Source organism: Vidua macroura, chromosome 23 (genome assembly GCF_024509145.1).
Source record: "Vidua macroura isolate BioBank_ID:100142 chromosome 23, ASM2450914v1, whole genome shotgun sequence".
Lineage (NCBI taxonomy): Eukaryota > Metazoa > Chordata > Aves > Passeriformes > Viduidae > Vidua > Vidua macroura.
The window spans coordinates 4,690,542-4,711,075 of NC_071593.1; the positions used below are offsets into that span (position 1 = coordinate 4,690,542).

The 20,534-nt window shown below is 61.6% G+C and overlaps 1 protein-coding gene across 4 annotated transcripts; it reads right to left on the bottom strand.

Annotated features, from left to right (window-relative positions):
• Window positions 1-1,494: 1,494 nt before the first annotated feature.
• Window positions 1,495-20,083, bottom strand: KCNAB2 (potassium voltage-gated channel subfamily A regulatory beta subunit 2). Of its 4 annotated transcripts, none has more exons than XM_053997353.1 (16): window positions 20,059-20,083; window positions 14,504-14,622; window positions 14,088-14,129; window positions 6,201-6,244; window positions 5,795-5,832; window positions 5,534-5,613; window positions 5,032-5,076; window positions 4,832-4,876; window positions 4,705-4,748; window positions 4,493-4,579; window positions 3,285-3,370; window positions 2,948-3,068; window positions 2,717-2,811; window positions 2,406-2,526; window positions 2,227-2,315; window positions 1,495-1,917 (listed from the first exon to the last, which is right to left on the bottom strand). In XM_053997353.1, the coding sequence occupies exons 2-16, from the start codon at window positions 14,578-14,580 to the stop codon at window positions 1,828-1,830; spliced, it is 1,104 nt and encodes a 367-aa protein (XP_053853328.1). In that variant the 5' UTR covers window positions 14,581-14,622; window positions 20,059-20,083; the 3' UTR covers window positions 1,495-1,827. The 4 variants fall into 4 exon arrangements, with proteins under 4 accessions (XP_053853328.1, XP_053853326.1, XP_053853329.1 ...); XM_053997351.1 differs by lacking the exon at window positions 20,059-20,083 and adding an exon at window positions 17,746-18,252; XM_053997354.1 differs by lacking the exons at window positions 14,088-14,129; window positions 14,504-14,622; window positions 20,059-20,083 and adding exons at window positions 4,166-4,210; window positions 8,423-8,653.
• Window positions 20,084-20,534: the final 451 nt, after the last annotated feature.

The following is a 20,534-nucleotide window of genomic DNA, read 5'->3' on the forward strand; positions in this document are numbered from 1 at the left end:
GTGCACAGATCTCACACACACTCCAGAGAGCTCACACACAGAGTGTGGAGTTCTCACAGTGCACAGAGCTCACACACAGAGTGTGGAGTTCTCACAGTGCACAGAGCTCTCACAGTGTGCAGAGCTCAGTGCACAGATCTCACACACAGAGTGTGAAGTTCTCACAGTGCACAGAGCTCTCACAATGTGCAGAGCTCAGTGCACAGATCTCACACACAGTGTGTGGAGTTCTCACAGTGCACAGAGCTCTCACAATGTGCAGAGCTCAGTGCACAGATCTCACACTGCAGAGCTCACAGAGCGTAAAGCTCTCACAGTGAGCAGAGTTCACAGAGCTCACACACACTGCACAAAGCCGAGGGTTTGCACATACATTTACAGTTTTTATATTTATGTGTGCACAAATAGAGGAAACTGTGTATAAATGTATGTGGATATGGATACCTATATATAGATATAGGCAAAATGTTTGTTCTGCCAAGTACACAGAGAGCTATAAAGGGATAGATGCATGTAGCTATATTGTTCTCTCTATAGCTTAATGTATCATCTATCTCTCTATATCTATCATAGGTGTATCCATATATATAGCTATAGCTAGACATACAGCTATATATATGTAGCTATAGCTGTATCTAAATGACAAATATCTGTGTCCATGTGTTTATATGGCATATGTTTATAGATGTATAGACATGAGTATATAGTTAAAAAGCTGGGTATGGATATAGAGACATCTACACATATATCTGTATATACACATCTCTCTGCATATACACACATTTAAGTACATATCAGTAATTTTCATGTGTGCATATATCCATACAAACATGGATGCTGCTATAGCAATATCTTTACATGAATATGTACACATCTATATATTACATATATGGATCAATAGAACCATGTATGCCTGTATATACACAAGCACACGTGTCTACGTGTGTGTATATACATTATACATGTATTTTTCAGAGGTGTGTGTACACATCTAGATACAGGTATCTATATATGTGAATAGGTATTGATCTCTCAGGGATAGAGGTGGAGGTAGAGCTACATCTGTATCTACATCTGTGTGTGACTCTGTATGTGTGTCTGCAGACACCCCTGTAACAGGTGTACGTGGGTGCACGTGTAGAGGCTTTCAGTAGCTTTGTGCAGATACAACTGAAGGTGTCTGTGGGCTGTGTTCACCTCCACAGCTCCTGTCTGCAAATCCACACATCCCCGCATGCCTGTATGTCCCTGTGTCTCCGCGCGTGTCCGTGCACACAAACACTTGCACACCTGCCCACACACACTCCCGGCCTGGCCCCTCCCCGCAGCAGAGCCCTGCCCCGTGCTCGGCCGGAGCATCCCAGGCTCTTCCCGCAGCGAACTCCCTCCCTGTCACCATCCCACCCACCCCCTTCGCCGGGAGCAGCTGCTCGCCGGGAACCGCAGCCCCGCGGTGCCGGTGCCGTGGGAGAGGGCAGAGGCGAGGGCCGGGCGCAGGCTGGGGAACAGCTTCGTGTTGTCGGCCTCGTGGGCGTACAGCACCCGCGTGCGCCCCGCGCCCGCCGCCTCCGGCTACGCGGAGGCAGGAGCCACGCATGCAACGGGTCCCCGCGGCGGCTCCGGCTGCGGGCAGGGCGGCCGGGCAGCCCGGGGCTCGCCTCCCGCCGGCCGTCCCTGCGCCGCAGGGCCATGTCCGGGGCAGCGCGGGCGGGAGCGCTGGCTCTCGGCGCTCGCGGTGCAAACCACACTCTCCACTTTGCTCCAACAAAGCGTAAGCAAGCGAACGGGCGGCGAGGGCTGCGCGGCGGGCGGAGCGCTCGGGCGCGCTTAGGATCTGTAGTCCTTCTTGCTGTATGGTTTGTTGCCCAGGATGCTATCGATCTCGTGGACGATGGAAGACGACAGCTTTGGAAGGACCTGCGGGGGATGGGGGGCAACGCTGGGAGTTGGGATTGTGACCCTGGTGTGCACAGGAGGATGTTCACCGCCTCCACCCCACCACGTTCGTGCCACAAGCCCCAGCCTGCCGGCAGGGTGACCCAGTTAGGGAGAGCCTGAGTCAGGCCCAACCCTGCCCCCTCAGCCCAGCAAAGTCTCGTCTTTGCTTCTCGCCTTCACGACAAGCAAAACCTGTCATGGAGCCGGGTTTGCAACCCTCTTTTCCCACACAGTGCAGCACTGCAATGAGTGCTGTGGGCAAATGTTGCTCCTGCTGGGAGCACTGACCTGTATTGCTCCAATATTCTCCATCAGCTGGTCGGCATTGGAGGCCCCCAGTAAGACAGAGCTGACACCCTCATTGCGCAGGCACCAGGCTGGGATAGGAGGGAGAGCAGAGCTTGAGCATGGCCCAGATATCCCTGCTGTCACCCCTAGCTGTCCCCCGCTGTCCCCCATCCTCTTACCGATGGCGAGCTGGGGCAGGGTGCAGCCCAGGCGCTCAGCGATGGCCTGCAGCTCCTTCAGCTTTGCCTGCTGCCGCCGGCCCTCTTCACTCAGGATCTTGTCCTTCAGCCACTGGTATCCCTGGGGAGTGGAAAGGGGTGTTGTGGTGGGATCAGGGTGCACGAGCATCTTGCACAGGCAGGGCATCCCCAAACTCCCTGGGTTGTGGCTCCTGAAGTTCTTGTTCCCACAGGGATTTTGCAAGGCCCCTGGCCCTGCTCCCTCAGCTCTGTGCATCCCCATGTGCCCTCCCAGCCCTGGTGCAGCTCACCTTCAGCGAGGCACGGGAGTAGGGGGGGATGCCCCCATCGTACTTCCCCGAGACGATGCCACAGGCCAGTGGGGACCAGGTCATGGCTCCAACGCCTGGGGACAGAGCGGAACAGGGGGATGACACCGCTGCTCCCAGCTCCCCCAGAGGCCGTGGCACCTGGCCTCAGCAGCACTGGGCTTGGGGAGCACTGTGCTTTGGGGAGCTGGGGAGGAATCCCCACTGTCATACCTATCTTGTGGAAGAGCTCAGGGAGCTGCACCTCCACCTTTTCCCGCTGGAACATGTGGTACTCGGCCTGCTCGCAGATCGGCGGAATCAGGTTGAACTGCCGGGCCACCGAGTACGCCTCCTGCAGAAGAGCCAGGACCCTCAGCGCCCTGCCGCTCCCCCCGAGCCCCCTGCCGAACCCCCCCAGCCAAGTCCTGAGCGGCCACCCCGAAAAATAATTAAGGCTTAAGTGCATCTGCACACGCTTGGCTCCCAACAGCTGCTGTCTAATTAAATCAACGTCAGCAGCATCACTGGGGCTGCTCTGCTGCGGCCGCCCCGTCCCCTGGGCCCCTACCATGATTTCCATGGAGCTCCAGCGTGAGGTCCCCCAGTACATGGCCATCCCCTGGTTGATGACATGGGTCATGGCTCGCACTGTCTCTGCCGGGAGGGAAGGAGAGAGTGGCAGGTGGGGTTTAGCAGGGGCTGCACTGGCAGAAGGGGGCTCCCACTGCCCAGTGCTGCGGTGGGAGCTGGGTGCTCTCCAGGGAATGCTTTCAGAAGAGCAGGATGGGGAGAGAGGGAGCAGCCACTCGGGATGTGCCAGGGACCTCAGCCGACCTGACATGCTCACACGGTGCCAGCCTCTCCCTGCATGGACAGCAGCCTGAGGCTTCTGCCAATGCCCCCATGCCCTGTGGGGTTACCAGCACTGGCACTGCTGCAGTGGGAGGGATTGATGCATTGCCCACACACAGAGACCCATGGAGGGAAGCCTGAACCCTGTGTGAGCCACTCAGGGGTCTTGGAGGGAGCCAGCCCTGAGCCATGCGGGCTGGGGCCAAGCCAAGGCGTGCTCCTGCAGCCAAAGGCGAGCAGCGGGGAGGGCAAGGGGCACGAGGCTCGCCCGGCCGGCACCGGGGCACACACCCCAGCATGCTCATAGCTGCCCCGGCGGGGAGGGACCCTGCTGCAGACCCTGGCATGTGCCAAGGGCACCCCATGGCAGGACCCTGGGGGTGGGAGCCTCTCTGCTTTTTGTCCTTTAAACTGCAGTACAGTCTGAAGGGCGAGGGGGGTGTCTGTGTTGTGCTGCTGCTGCCTCTGCATCTCATGGCGGGGTTTGCTTGAGAGGGGGGAACAAGGATGGGGGATCACAGAGGAGTGGGGGCTCTGCCCCAGGAAACACCGCTGGGACAGGCAGCGGCTGGCGGGCAGAGTGCGGGCAGGGAGTACCTTCTACGATGAAAGTCCTGGACTTGGAGGAACTAAATGGGTCCCCTGGTGATAAAAGAGAGATTTAGAGAAAGTGGAGTCACCGCTGCTGGGACGGGGGCAGTGACCTGCCGCCGCACCGCCAGCCCGCCCCGCCGTGGGCCGAGAGTCCTGGCGCCAGGCAGGAGGTGGCAGAAGTGTGACTGTGGCACGGGCCATCCGTGGTGGCAGAGGAGCGGATTCTGCTTGGGAGGGAAAATGCCCTTGGAAACACAAGCCTGGCGCAAACCAACCGCGATGGCGATGAAAGGCGGCGGGGAGGAGCGTGGCACCGTGGCGCGCACCCACCTTCCATCGGCGTGTTGGGGTCGGGCCGGTTGGCGAACACCACGTCCACGTACTCTAGCTGCAGCCGCTCCAGAGATGCCTTCAGACCTGCAGCATGGATGGGGCTGTCAGGCATGCTGAGCCCCATGCTGCCAGCACTGAGGCAGATGGTGAGGCACAGCCTGGCACCGGGGCCAGCAGCGCCTGGTGAGTGCCCTCACCCCTACCCCTACCTTCTATGATGTGTTTTCGGGACAGGCCCCTCTCCGTCTCAGCCCTGGAAAAAGAAAGGTGGGTGAGAACCTGGGGTGAGAGCCTGACCTGTGCCAGTTGCTCTGCTGGAGGGCAGGTGTTACCTACTTTCCTCCCCAGAAGATTTTGGTGGTGATGACCAGGCTGGACCGTCTGCAGGGAGAGAGAATCAAGGGTGGTAGCACCCGCAAAGCCTCGTGCACCCTGCCTTGGATGGCACACTCCTGCCCAAGGCTGCTCTACCAGCTTTCCCCAGCCCATCGGGACTATAGCATGGGTTTGCCAAGTAGGGATGATGTCTAGCTTACCTCCACCCTTTCTTCTTGATGATGTTCCCCAGCACCACCTCGGCCCTACAAGGGAAGGGGACATCAGCCATTGGCACCTGGCAGCTGCAGCCATGGGGAGTGGTGACAGCTGGCAGGGATGGCTCCAGACCCCAGGAGAGTAACAGGCAAATGCAGTGGCACTGATTGGCCCTTGGCTACAGCGCCCAGAGCCAAGCTGCCCCAGTGCATGAGCTTGCTAATTTTAAGTGAACGCATGGGCACATGCCAATGCCCTGGGCCAGTGTGCCCTGGGTACAGCTGTGCTGGGAGGGTGCACGGCTGCACCTGCATGATACAGGCCACCATGGGAAGCATGGGACTGCCAGAACCATGACTCCCCCCATGAGCAAATGCTCAGAGCCCCATCCTGGAAGCTGCTTTGCAGCTGGCAAACCTGGGATATTCCCATTGCCACTGTGATTTGGTGGGAGTCAGGGTGTAGGGTGAGACCCCTGTGGTGCTGCCAAAGCAGGGTACCTACTTGCCAGCAGCGTAGACTTCTGCCGTGTCGAAGAGATTAATGCCGTTGTCATAAGCTAAAGTCATCAGCTGCTCTGCCATCTGCGAGGAGAGAGCGGGGTCGGTGAAGGGGGTGGCCAAGAGCCGGCGCACGGGCGCGTGCGCAGAGCGCGGGTGAGCTCCGGCATGCCGCATGCACCCAGGCCACAGCCACGGCTGTGCTGGCCCCATCCCCTCCCCACTCACCAAGGAAAGGCTGGGGGGTGAAGGGGTGCAGCCTTACCTCATCTGTGATCTGCCCTCCGAAAGTCACCCATGTTCCTGCAGGGGAGAGAGAGGTGTGTGCACGGTGAATGTGGCGAGCAACGAGCGCCGCCACATCAAGCCCCCGGCCACCCACCCTGGCTCCCTCAGCACAGCCCTGGCACGTGGTGGCCACAGCTGGCCCTGCCGCGTGCACTGTGGTGCTCCCAGCACGGCCCAGTCGCTTCCTATCGTATCAGAAAAAGAGAAAATAATTTGACAATTTCTGGGCCGTGACTCAAAACAGCCGCAGGGCTGAGGGAAACCCTTTCCTTCCCTTTGCAAACGTTACGGGAGCAAGGGAGCGCTGCCCTGGCCGGGGAGTGCCGGCAGCTGCTGCGGAACTGAGGGGATGCCGAGGGGCTGTGGCAAAGCCTGGCACTTACCCAGACCCAGGCAGGACACACGCAGCCCAGACTTCCCGAGGTTCCTGGAAGACAGAGACCGTTAGGAAAGGTGCCAGAAAGCCCCAAAACGCTGCCTCATGCATCCTGCATGCCACCAAACACACCGGGCGCGAGGACTGGGAGGTGTGGTGGTGGCCCCTGGTCCCCATCCCCACCTGGGATGGTTCCACAATGAGAGTCCCTTCTCAACTGGTTAACGAGCCATCCCAGGCTGAGCATCCCGCAGCTCGGTAGTGGCACTGCCTGCACCTGCGCAGTGATGCTGTGCCCGGCAGGGCTATTGGGAGAGCAGTGACCTCGTTAAAGTAGCTCCTGTAATGAGGCTGGGGTGTCCAGCTGCCCTGAGAGTGCTGCTGGCACTGGGGAATGAGACTGGAGAAAGAGGAGCCGACATGCTGGTGGTCAGGACTGAAGCATCCCATACATGGCATGAGTTGTGCCTGTTCTCTGCATCGCACAGGGAAGCACAGGGCTTGCACCAGGCGAGGGTGCTCGGGAGTGGAGCAGCACCCTGGAGAAATGGAGCACCCCAGAAAATTTGACCGGCACAAGGAACTGAAGAACAGCTTTCGGGAAGGGGGCCAGGCTGGCAGACGCCTTCGCTGTGGTGATGGAGAGCCAGTTACTTGTTAAAAATGACAAAGGCTCAAGAAATGAGCGTTAAAATAAATAAAGTGTAGGTGAGCCGCGGCAGCTCGCCCGCGCGGGTGTCGCATAGCAACCGGAGGCACCGCCACCGCCGGCACCGCCGACACGGGCACCGGCAGCCGGGCAGGGAGTGGCTGTGGCCCAGCCACGGGCAACCGTGGGCTGCACTGAGTCAGGGCAGCATCCCTCTACCCTGCCATGATATTGCCCAGCATCTGGAGGCACTGGCGCTCCCCCTGTCCCACGGTGTTTTTAGAGCATTTTGTGGTGGGGAGAGGTCATGGCCGTGGGCCAGCGGTGGCTCAAGCCCCCATGATGGGGGTTGCCATGCAGAGAGGAGAGCACCTGCCTCATCCTGGACATTCCACGAGCATTGCTGGGGTTCCCCTGGGCAGGTGACCATTGCTGCTCTTGGCTTCACAACCCAAAAGTGTGTGGACAGGCTGCCCAATAGAGATACTGGCAGACCTTGAGAAGACCAAGCATTCCCCTACACTTCTATGGCCTTCCTATCCCATCCACTTGCTTGGAGCATTCCCCTATACCACTGACCCTCCAGCAGCCACCAGTGGGGACTCCCGAGCTGATCACCCACTGCCTGGGAGAGGGTGTTGCTGGTATGCTCCTCCTCTGGATGAGGACATGACTGAGGGGCAGGAGCACTGAGCCCTGAGGATGCCACCGTGCATTGTCCCAGTACTGCTGTTACCACCACAAGGGTTTGGTGTTTGAGAGCTGGACAGAACTGGACCAGCCCCCTCCCCAGTGCCCAGGTAAGGGGACTCAGCTGATTTGGACGACACTGGTGGGTGACAGCCAGGCTCACCCCAGCGCTCTGCTGGCCTTACACACTTTGTTGCCTAATGCTGGCACATCTGGGCTGCAGCGGAGGCACGCGGCCGCTGGCAGCTGGACCATGGCGTGCAGGCTTATTTGGGGGGGGCCCTACCCTGTCCTGCGGTCCATGCTCATCTGGGGAGAGCCCCAGCCCCACAAACCCAGGTGCACACTCAGCCTCAATGGGGGAAGCCCTCAGTGCTCTGCCCCAGAGCCAGGACATGGGGTGTGTGAGCCCTGTGGGTGCTGTTTGAGGTGTCCCCACATGCACGCACCACCCCGTTTCCAGAACCACCATGGGCAGCCAAAGCCGCTTATGGCTCTGCTCTCACTTTGCAGGACACTGACTCTCCAGCAGCACCGAAAGGATGCCATGGCAGCCCGGATTATTGCTACCGTGACTCCCAGACCCCCCCGGCTCGGCAGCCAGCCCGGCTTGGCAGCCACTGAGGATGCTACTAATCCTACTCTGAATTTTAGGGTCCCTTCTCTCCCCCATCCTGAAGATTTTATGCGCGGTTGGATCAAAGCTGCCCTGGGGGGACAGGAGCAAACAGCGAGAAGCGCACGGAGGCGCACGGTCAGCACTTTTAGCGACGAGAGACCGACAGAACCGGACGCAAAACGGAGATAAGGGGAGTGCGGCGCCCAGTCCCCCCTCGCCGCCCCGATCGCAGTGAGGAACAGGGAAAGCCCCATGAGCGCCCGTCTCCTACCGGTATTTCATCCCCGGCTGCTTGACGCTGGAGTCGCTGGAGGAGGGGGCGTTCTGCACCGAGAGCTGCCCCAGGCTGCGGGCCACCATGGCCACCGCGCGGAACTTGCCGCGGGTGCCGAGGCTGGGGCTGCCGGCATTCTGTCGGTTCAGCCGGTCCTCCGCGCTCCGGCTCTTGATGCTGTGCTCGGAGCACACAAAGGAGACCTGCATGCTGCTCCGGCGGGCAGCAGCGCCAGCTGCCTAAATTTAGCCGGCGCCCCGGGCGAGGCGGGGAGCTCCTCCCGCGCGCCGCCAACGTGACGGCGGGGGGCTGCGAGGCGGCGGGCGAGGAGCGCTCCCGTCAGCCCTCCTGCCCTCAATATTTGATGAGCTCAGGAAGCGAGCGAGCGGCACGCGGGCAGGTGGGGGCAGGAGAGGCAGAGCCGCTGCCGGTACCCTCCGGAACGGCCGTGGCGGGGCAGGACTCCCCCGCGCCCCGCTGCGCATCGCCCCGCGGGTACGGCTGCTGGCCCAGCCCCGCTCTGGGGCACGGCGAGGGCTGGGGCTGCGGAGTGAAGAGGCAGATTCCTCTGCACGGGTCCGAAACTAAACCCTCTGGCAGCAACGCGTGTGCATCGCCAGCCCCACGGCTGGGCGACTGCGCGGGTGGCGACGATGCTGATGGCTCGCCCGCGGCAGTGCCCAGCTGTTTGCTGAAGTTGTCGCCCTCGGGGCCACAGCCCCAGCAGCACATTCCCCCTATTTTTCCCAGTGCAAGCGAAGTCGAGAGGCGAATTCCAGCCTAGCACCTCCTGCCGAAGCAAGGACACAAGTCAGCACACTACAGCACCGTCCTGCAGCCGGGGCCATGTGCCGGCTGCCAGCACCTGCCGTGCCCCTCAGGATGGAGCAAAATGCAGCGATGGGGCTTGCAGGAAATTATGCACATTTGCCCCAAACCTAATGAAAAATCTTGTAATCTCCTCCGCTTCCCTCTCTCGCAAAGCTCCTTAGCTGGTAATCCTGCCAGCACCAGTGCCAGCTCCAGTGCGGGGGGGACCTGGCAGCAGTTGTCAGCCCCCAGACGATGAGAAACCCCACAAATTTTGGTGGCAGCAGGGACATGCCCAAAGAAGGAGCACCTTTGGGGTGTCTGTGCCAGCTGCTCCCATCAATAAATAATGTCCCCATTAATATTAGATGGGCTCTTGCCACTGTGTAAATGTTACCGCGGTCACTGTGAGCAGAGGGGGAACCTGACCCGCGGTGCGGCACGGCACGGCACAGCGCAGCACGGCAGGAGCCAGCACTGTCCCCCACTGCCAGCTCCCGGGGGCTTTGCTGCAGTGGGGGACAAGGGGCACCCCTGTATTGTCACTGGGAACAGCCACTGTCCTCAGCACTGGTGCCCCCCAAAGCCTGACCTGGGTTACGGGGGGTGATTGGCCCTGCACCCCATTGCCCCACCTGCAATGCAAGGGGAGAGGTGCACTGGGCAGGGCAGCCCCATCCCTTCTGAGGGACTGTGGCCACCTCTCCAGCTGCCTGGAGTGTCCTCCTGACAAGGACATTGGCTGAAATCCTGATACACCTTGCACCAGGACCCACATGCAAAATTAATGATGCACCCGCTCTGTGATGCAAACCCATCAGGGGGAGATGTATCCCCATCAGATGGAGATTTACACCCATCAGGTGGAGAAGAACCCCTGTCAGGTGAAGATGTACCCCTCCAGTCAGGCAGAGATCTACCTGCATGGAGATTTACACCTCTGAGGCAGAAACAGCTCTTTGGCGGCTGTTTGCTTCAGGTGCCTAATCTTTAAAGCTCAGAGGGTGTCTGCATCTGCAAATGCCCAAACAGCAAACAGGAATGTCAAGTGAGAAGCTCAAAGATCACCAAGTAGGGAAGTGCTAACGGCGCTGATCGGCTGCCGCCTCTCTGGCGCGTGCCGTGCCAAGGGCATCGGCTCCTCCCAGCCTTGGCACGGCACAGGGGAGCCGAGGTGAGCTTAGGTGAGAGCCGTTCTCCTGACGAGGTGTCAAACCAGCACCAAGCAGCGTCCCCTATGTCATCCCCTCACCTCGGCCCTCGCGAGGGCGGCGCTGCCTTACCTGTACTTCATGCCAGTGGCGCGGGCGGTACTGTCGGCCAGGGAGAGCCCGTGCATCCGCAGGAACTCCTCCAGAGTCTTCGCCCGCGCCGCCGCCCGCACATCCCGCAGCCGCCGCAGCTCCAGCCCGTCGGCTGCCCGGGGGGCTGGGGGCAGCCCCCACTCGGGGCTGGGCCGGCTGGCCACGCTGCGCAGGCTCTCACTGTAGGTCATGGAGAGCATCCTGCCACCCGAGCGTGGGCTCCGCCGGCCAGCCACGCCGCCAAACACTCTGCGGTGCTACGGAGAGAGCTGGGAAAGCACAACATGGGCTCCCTCGCCACTCAGGGCACAGCCCTGCCTGCATTGCCATGCTGGAGTGGTGGCACCCACCCTTGCTGGGACACGTGGGGACCCTAGCAAAGCCAGTCTCTTCAGCGGAGCAAAGCCTTGGTGTGGGAGCTGAAGCACAACAGGAGAAGCAGCAGGACAGGGATGTGGCGCAGTCCGTGTCTGAGCCTGCAGTGGGGCCTGCCACAGCTGCCCCAAGCCACAATGCAGCAGTGTGGCCTGTGCCCAGCTGTGCTGGCTCCCAGCTTGCGCTGTCTGGGCTGCACTGGTTTGCATCCCTGTGAGGGACACAGTGGGCCCCAGGAGCTGGCCGAGGCATGGTGAGCAGCGGCACAAGTACTGCTGGTGAGAATCTGGCACTGTGTGCCAGTGGGCAAGGAAAATCAGGATGGGAAAGGGGTCCCCGTGGGGCTCCCTGGAAAGGGTGGACATCGGCAGAGGGTCTGTGGGCACTGGGTGCTCGCTGTGCCTGCGTCACGCTGCCGCAATGTGCGCCACCAGCCAACACCTTCCCCACCACCGCGGCAGCGACCTCCCAGCCGGTGCGGCTGCCGAAAATAGCCTGCCGCAGGGTGGGCTCCTCACACACCCGAGTCCTGGCTGTCTCTATGCCTGGGACCTCACTGGTGGTGGCACCCGCTCGATTTCTGTGCCTCTCTGCACAACTTCTCTTGTTTTCAGTGTCTGCAGGGACTGGGGCCAAAACCATGGTGTTGGTGCCAGAGTGGCCACTGGGGATGCACTGTGACACATCTACACCGGCATCAGGCTCCAGCCAGGCTCCCACTGGTGGTTTTTTCTTTCCCTGTGAAACTCAAATTGACAGCTGCAGGAGCCAAAAGTGAAGGACTCTCTGCCACTGAGGTGTGACCTCCAGAGGAAAGGAGAAGGAAGCCCAGAGGATATGGAGAAGCAGCCGGCCAGGTATGACCAAAACCCTGGGGGTCTCCTCTGACATCTGGTGCTGCCAGAGACCACTCCATGCTCCTCCTGCTCTGTAGCAAGGCCTTGGGAAAGCCAGGAGACATGGAAAGGAAGCCTTTCCTTCTGTTGTGGCAAAGTCAAACTGCATCCTGGTCATCAGCCTCTTCCTGCCACACCTCAAAGCTGGAGACTGGACCAGGCACCGCCAGCACCAGCCCTTCTCTGTGGCTCGTAGCTTTAATTAGGGCAATGCCAGTGGCTCCTGCTGGGTACGGGCACCTGGTGGGATCTCCTTCTTCCCAGTGGGATCTCCTTGCCCTGGTAGGATCCCCTCACCTGACAGCAGTAAGGAGAAACCTGAGCTGGCTGCACTGCTGCTCTACAGCAGCCAAACGGCTGCAGCAAGCAGAGCTGGGGGTTTGATCTGGGCTGCTCTGAGGAATGGGGTGGGAATCCACCGGCTGCCCTATCTTGACACTTCCCTGATTTTTGGCAGAACAGAACTGGAGAGAGCGTGGAGGTGGTGGGTGATAGCAGAAATCCCAGTGCTCCTGGGATGAGTGGCAGAAGGGCTGCAGGATCTGCCAAGGATGAGCTATGCCATGCCCAAGCGGGAAGAGGCTGTTTTGGGAGGAAGGAGCAGGGATGGGGAACAGAGCACAGGCTCTGCGGGATAACAGCACTGTTAGCAGCAGCAGGGGCACAACAAGTGGGTGACAGGCAGGGCAGCTGCCCAGAGAGATATCTGGCCAGCCTGGCTTGCCAAGCTGGAAAATTGGCAGCCACCAGCCTGCCTAAAGCCAGGAAGACCCCAAACTCCAAAATAAAACCACCCTAAGCCATCAAATCCCAAGTCACCCTGCACGGAAAATCTTCCCTGCTGCCCGCAGCGGCTGCCCCGTGGCGGTGCCCGTCCCCGCTCATCGCCCACCATGCCCAGCCCCGCTCGCCGCCCGCGCTGCCGTTCCCGACTCACCGCGCCGGGGAAGCTGCTCGGCAGCAGCGCAGCTCTGGGCGGCAGGGCTGCCCCAGGGCAGATATAAGAGCCGCGGTGGCCGCGTTGTTTTGCATTAGGGGAGTGTCGGAGCTTGGCGTCCAAAGCACTTGGCGGCTGCGCCGGGCCCCCAGCGTCCGGCTTCTCGCCGCGCTCCATTAGCCCTATTAGGGGATTTTCTTCCTTGCGAAGGGGAGTTAAATTATTCATGGCGCCTCACTAAAAGCCCGGGGATGGGCTGCTGCTGCTTTATCAACGCTGGCACCGCCTGCCCCTCGCCCTGCGGTGACAGGTCCGCCGTCACCAGCACACAGGGCGGTAGGGACGGCTGGACACTGGGGCCATCAGGGAGCGGAGATGGTGCCCCGAGGCAGACACAGCTCTCCTGTGGTCCCCACGGCAGTGGAGTCAGAGCTGGGCTGTTGCAGGACTGAAAGGCAGCCTCCACCAGGAGGGAGCCCCGAAACGGAACTGGGTGATGAGCACAGGTGGCTGCTGCCTGAGGGCAGCCTACAGACAAGCTCCTGCCTGTTGGCCTTGGGAGCCTTTTGCACCAGATGTGTGCAGTGGTTCAGACCAGTTTGGCAACCAAAGCTTGCCCATAGCTGCGGCTCGGCAGTGCTGGTGGCAGCACTGGGACGGACACTGTCAGTGCCACTGAGCCATCCCATTGCCAGCCCGCCTCACCTCCTCCTGTCATGTGTGGGATGCAGTAGGGGGGCCATGGCTTCGTCGAGGGGCAGACCCCAGTCCCCCACCCCACAGCAGCCAGGCCAGACCCAGTCCCACACCACTGGACTGCTGTGGCCCTGGGAGTGCGGGAGCAGCTGCTGGCAGAGTGTGTGGGGAAGTGCCGCCCTCACTTCAGACAGTAAAAGGGTGATGGGGGCGATTGTTGAACCACTTAATGATACTGCTCCTAATAGCAGGAGCCACGGAGCAGCTGGCTGGTTTCCCAGAGCTGCTCTTGGGAAAAGCTAAGGGCTTCTCCAGGCACAGCATTGGCATGGGACGCTCCCCCCTAGCTGAGTGGAGCCACACACCCCACAGTGGCTGTCCCCCACAGCCATGTAGCCACACTCTGCTGCTTGGACAGCCTGTGAGAATGGTCCCCCCACCCAGCCACACCCCAGGGTCCCCACACTGCACTTCTGAACCCACAAGCAGGGTGATGAAGCGATGCCACACATGTGATACCCATCCCACACAGAGGGACCCTGGCACACTGGGCAGGGCAGAGCTGTGCTGGCATTATCTGGGCATGGGCAGGAGCCAGAGCCACTTACTGGGGGGATTTTGGGGAGGGGGAGGGGCCTGGTTACCTGTAGAACTGGAGCTGGCGCTTGGGGCTCCCGTATCTCGCGCTTCCGACAGCAAAGGGGAGAGAGAAGAAAGATGCCACAAACCCCGTTAGAAAGGAGGAGCAGGAGTGAGTGGCAGAGTCAGCGGCTGTGGGAAGGGTCAGCAGCACCCACCCATGTCACAGCACAGTGGACACTGCAGCAGGCACTGGCACGACCCTGAAAGTGCCCCTTATGCCCATAACAGGCCCCAGCACCCCAAAACGCTGCTGCTGCTGCTACTGTGTGGAGGTTTTGTGCTGGAAGCCTTTGCACAAAGCGTGCTGGGGCAGTTTAGGAGTATCAGAGCAGTTTCAGGGAGCATAGTGGTTCTGGGTTGCCACAGGCTTGGGTTTGAAGCCCCACAGAGTCCCCCCAGCACTGCCCTGCATCCTTACCTGTAAATCATCCCTGGGGAGCCCGTCTGCCGCAGCGAGAGTCGCGCTGGGGAGTCAGTGGTGGATTCGGGATACATGGAGCCAGCCTGGGCTCCCCGGAGCCACTCGCTGCCTCACCCCTGCCACAAGGGAAGAGGAAAAGAGGAAGAAATGAGTTTTTTGAGGCACGCGCGTGACGGCACTTCCTGTTGCAGGAGATCTTCAGCCAAATGGGCATGTGGCATTGGCAGCAGTGTGGGCACGGCAGCTCTGCCAGCTCAGACCCCAGGACTCACACCCTGACCCACTGATCCCAAAACCATCTGCCCCCAGCCCCGTTCCTCTGACTTCCCAGCTTGGCTGCTCTCTCCAAACTTCCGGGGGTCCTGAGATTTCAGGAAATGGTGAGGAAACATGGGCCTGAAAAATGAAACATTCTGAAAACCCTGAAGCTGTCCCTGAGGGTCCCTCTGAAAGGGACAAGCTAAGGGGAGGAAAACAGTCTGGCTTTTCCTGCAGCCCACATGTGACTGACTGTGTGCACGGGGGTGAGGGAGCTCTGAGCGAAAGGAGGGCTCACCCCCAGGCACCCCTGACCCTCCTTGTCCCTGTCCCCATGGCAGGGGCATCCAGCATGACTCCCTGGGAGCTGTGCTCCTGCTCCTGCAACACTGTCAGCAGTTCTCAGGATCACAGAAAACAATGACACTTCCCTACAGAACTGGGGCTGGGATTTAAATTTATCCCTTCTTTCTTTAGGCCGGTGAGATGCCATCTTTACACTGCAGATCACAAGCTGCTCTGTTTCCCAGAGAGGGACTGAAAGATCTCTGGGTTCCTGGTTGCCCTGTGCTCAGCATGAGCATGGCCTTAGACAGTGTGCTCATGTCCTGGCACGCATCCCGCCTGCATCCTGGCACAGCATGCCTGCATCCTGCATCCCACCTGCATCCTGGCACAGCATGCCTGCATCCTGCATCCCTCCTGCATTCTGGCACAGCATGCCTGCATCCTGCATCCCTCCTGCATTCTGGCACAGCGTGCCTGCATAGCGCATCCTGCCTGCATCCCAGAAGGGCATGCTTGCATCCTGCATCCACATTCTGCATCCCTCCCGCATCCTGCATCCCTCCGGCATCCCGGCCCGGCGTGCCTGCATCCCGGCGCAGCCCCTGCAGCCCACGCAGCCCAATGGCAGCAGCTGCGGCAGCCGAGCCCATCCCCGCGGAGCCGCCCACCCGCCCACCGCAGCTCCCGGCCGGGCTGCAGCCCCCGGCACAGATCGCCCTCCTCCTGAGCGCTGCAGGAGTGCATCTCCTTTGGCCACAGCCGTGCTGGAGCCGGAGCCCAAGGAGCCTGAGTAAAGCCGGGTTTATTTTCGAGAAGTCAGGAGGGAGCCGCTCTCTTCTGAACCCGCAGCACTGATCGGAGCCCGGAGCAGGACCCTGCCGAGCCCTACAACCAGGACTCAGGCTGAGCCTCCCAAGCCCTTGTGACCCCCGGGCTTCTCCCGGGTGCTGCGAGTGCTGGCTCCACAGCTCCCACGGCCTCGCCCGGCAGTGGGCAGCAGCCTGCAGCACCGCCGGGTCAACAGCAGCCACCGGCCGGGCACTGTCCTGCCCGCTCATGCCAGCTCAATGTCACTTCATTAGCGGCGGCAAAACAAAGCTGAGGGAAGCTGGGGGACGCCTGCAGGGGGGACAGCTGGGCCCCCGTGTCCCAGCACAGCCATGCAGCTCCTGGCTTGCACTGCCACAATCCCGGACTCCTGTGTGGCTCAGGACTGGCTGATTCTGTATCCCAGGGGGCTGTGGTGCCAGGATCCGCAATTTTCAGCAGAATCTGATCCCCTTCCCTGTTGCCTCTCAGCAATGCTGCAGGGATCAAGTGCAGTGGCTGGCAAGTCTCTGGCTGTGCTAGAGGGACTTTGCTGGCAAGTACAGCTGGACCACGGACACATGGGCCAGGGCTCTGCACCCTGAGGAGCCGAAGTGTCCCAGCGTTTGAGGCCAATTCATCCCTCTGAGCTCTCTGAGCCAAAGGCACCACCAAAAGTGCAATACCCTCTGTGTCAGCAGCTTGGTGCTTCCCTGAGACTGCTCCTGCACCTCCAGCTTCCTCATGGCACAACTCAGCTGTGAGTCTGCAACTGCGGGAGTTTCAGCAGTGGCCCGAGAGGGAAGAAAAGTGTTTTCTTCTGCAGGATGCACCCAAGAGTCAGGTGAAGGACACCCTCATGATTTGTGCTTCCACCAAGGTTCATTCCTGTCCCTGGCAGCACAATGGGGTACAGGAGTGTGGATGCTGCGACATGGATAGTTTATGACTGGGAAGCCCCTGGGAGCTGGGCCAGCATGGGGGGGAACTACATACTGCAGCCTGCCAGACATGCTGCCATGAGAGCAGGAGCGGGTGAAACTGGACATGGAATTAATGGGAATGTAGGGATGAAAGTGCTGCTTCTGGTGAGCCCAGTCCTCCAAGGGTGAGGCCCTGGGGCAGGGAGAGCTGGAGGACCCTTGTCCTGGGCACCCCAGTATCCTGCCCAAGTCAGGTGAGGGATGCAGGCAATGTCGCATCTCCCCACGCCAGGTGCCTGTCCCCATATTTCTCCCCCTTTTTTACTGTGTTTGCAGCACAGCGAAATGCCCCCCTCCACACCACGGGGAAGGTGACTTTAGCTCAATGACTCACGCTGCCCTCCCCTGTCGCCTCGGCACCTCCTGTCACCTCCTGCCGTCACCTCTGTGCTCATGCCCCGTGCTGGTCCCGTGCCCCCCCTCCCCCGGCTGCACCGGCGCCGCAGGGATCCGCAGAGCAGCAGCCCTGCCCCTTCCTTTGGCCCGGGAGCCTCTGTTGCGGCGCAGCATCTCCCAGCCCACCAGGGGCCTCCGACCGCCCGGGTGGGCTCCCGCGCCTTCCCCAGCCCATCATCACGACAACGCGGCAGGCGGGCGCTGGGGACTCAGCTGCGACACGTGAGGTCGCCCGTGACCGCCGAAGCTCCGGCACCGGCGCCGCTCAGCTGCCCGAGTCAATGACACAGCCCAAAAGCACACATCGGCCGGGGTTATTCCGGCTTTGCGGTCACGTACACCAGAGCCAAAGTAACGGGGTCCATCGGGCTGCCCGCGGGTCCCTGGTGTGTGACACTGCCAGTTCCCCGCTGTGTGACACTGCCAGTTCCCCGCTGTGCCGTGGCTACCTGCCAGGCACGGCTGAGCCACGGCCGCGGCCCCGCCGGCACCCAGCACCGCACCTACCTGTCTCCGGTGCTCGGACGCAGGGCGATGCGCGGTCGGGAGGCACAAGGCAACGAGTCAAACCCGGCTGCCGGCTCGGGCTGCGGGCTCCGCGGGTCTCGGGAAGCGGCGCCGGTGCCGGCGCAGAGCAGCTGCTACAGCCGGCGGCAAACGCAGCGGATGACGGTTCCTACCCCATTCCCGCTCTGTCCCCGGGAAAAGGCGTCTGGTAGAGGGGGAAGCCGAGCCCTCCGCGCCCCGGGATGCGACAGCACCCAAGGATGCTGCAGAGCCGTCCCTGCCGCTCTCACATCCTGACTCGGCAAGTTTGGCTCCGCCGGTGGCTGCAGCCGGCTCCCGATCCCGCCGGTGCCTTAACCGTGTCGGCGCCGCAGCCCGGCACCGGCAGCGCGTGGGCGAACGAGCGGCTGCCACCAGCCGCCCCTGCGCAGCTCAGGCGGGGGAAGGCTCGTCCGGGGCCACGGGGAGCCTGGGCAGGAGATGCATCATCACTGCCTCAAATCGCGCCGGGTTTGTTTCTCTTAAAATAATCAAATACAGCGTCGGCAGTGATGCTGCAGGGTTGCCTCCAGCACCAGGGTCACCCGGCTGCCGCGTTCTGCCACTGGCCACCCATCCTCCTTGTGTTCATCACGCCTCCTCAGTGCCTGTGGCTTTTTGGCTATCTTGGGCAAAAAAACCGGCCCGGAGCGTGCCACCTCAGTAAGTGGAGCAGGCTGGTCCCTGTGGCAGTGCGACTCAGTGATCCTGCAGTGATAACAACACCAGTGCAGCTGGATCTAACAGGAAAACTACAGGCCCAGCCAGCAAAAAGGGGTCAGGGTTTGGGACAGGCTGCTCACGCAGTGGTGCTCTGGCAGCTATAAATTAGGAAAACCTGCTTCCTCTCCCTCAGCTGAGTCCTGTTCAGCTTCATGGCAGCATCTTGGCACTTTCTCTGCCATTTCAGCACAGTCCTGGCAGCGACGGGGCCAATAAGCACACTGCCTGCTCCAAACCATGCTGGCATGGACAGGGACCACTCAGCACTGCCAGGGTGGGTGATCCCAGCAGGCTGCCCACTTTCCATGCCACAAGCACTTCCAGGCACAGCCAGTAACAGGCAGGGAAGGTCACAAACCCCGTCCCATTTGGGGATGTTCCCAGCACCAGCCCATCAGTGGCTTTGCTACCCCCACAGATGGTGGGAGCCATGTGCCAAGTTGATCTGCTCCTGCCCCGTGATGCATCTGACCCACAGACCCGCAGGCCATGAGCAGGAGGTGACAGCTGGCCCTGCCACCCTCCTCATCAAAACAATAATAGTAATAACGAATAAAACCAGCAGCTCTCTTGAATCTGCCGTTGGCAACTCCATGTAGAGGCATTTTCTGCTCACCAGCTGGAAAATCACTGCATATATGCAACAGGCCTGTATAGGGGATGTGACAGAGACTGGATACATCTCGCCCAGCCTGCTCTGGCACTCACCCACTGCTGCGCCGTGGCGCCCAGCAATGCTTGGGGAAGAAACCCGTGGTTTTGGGAAGCAGGCTGGGTGCCCTGCTCACACCTGCCAGCAGCACAGACCACGTCTCACCTGGACGAGAGCCTGCAGTGCCCGCATGAGCAGTCCCGTGCCGGCCGCAGGCTGAACAGGCAGGGGGCCTGTGGGGATCCCCATCATAAGGAAAACAGCCCCCCAAAAAATGCAGGCTGGCGAGACAGAGGCTCCCGAGCTTCGGGCCTGGCAGAGGCAGCAGCATCTGGGCTGCGAGGGGACCGGGGACCGGCCGCAGGGTCCAGGCTCCTTCCATCTGCAGCCCTCCGCTCACCGCAGCAAAGCAACACAAGGAACGGACTAAGAAACGGCAGCAAACTGAAGGAAGCTGAAGGAACCGCGACGTTTGACTCACTGTGCGCAAATCGGCTCGGGGGAAAATCTAATATTGCCACCCCCTGTCACTGGCGGCTCACACCGTGTCACCGGGGCTCCTGCCCTGCCGCTCCCGGTGCACGGTGACAGGCCGCAGGCCACCGGAGCATCACGAACAGTGTTCACCTCGCCTCGCTGTGGGAACGAAGGGACCAACCTCTCCCCGTCCCCGCACAGCCCAGGGTCCCACAGGGCCGACCGCAGGCGCTGGGGCGAGGGCCCCTCTCTCCGCACCAGCGAGCGCCGGGAGGGGCATGCCGCGGCGTGGCCTTGCCCGTAGCCCTGCCCGGTTGCACCGCCCCCGCCATCCATCGCCCGGCCCCGGCCCCGGCCCCGGCCCCGGCCCCGGCCCCGGCCCCGGCCCCGGCCCCGGCCCCGCTCCCGCCGCGCCCCCGCACCTGCCCCGCGTCCGCCGCTCCCGCCGCTCCGCCGCCCGCCCTCGTGGGGGGCGGCCCCGCCCCGCCGCGCCTGGCCCCGCCCCTCCCACCGCCCATTGGCCGCGCCGCCCGCCTCTCGCGCCGCATGCAAACGACGAGGGAGCTGCGCCGTCCCCATTGGCTGCAGAGCCGGCCGGGCCCAGCGCGAGGACCCGCCCCGCGCGGTGCGGCACCATCGCCCTAGTAACCCGATGCTGAGCCGGGCGCGACCACCCGCTCTGAAAGGGGGAGGCCGCCGCTGCCGCTGTCGCTTCCGTCCTGCCGCCGCGTCCCGCGCCGGTGCAGAATCGCTCCGGGATCGTCTCGCCGCTAACTCTCCGCTTTCTGCCGGCGATGGGGCGCGAGAGGTGGGCGGCGGGGCGGCGAGCGGCGGCAGCGGGTCCATTCCCCCCCCTCGGGTCGGCGCGCCGTTGGTTGGGCCCAAGAAGATGGCGTCG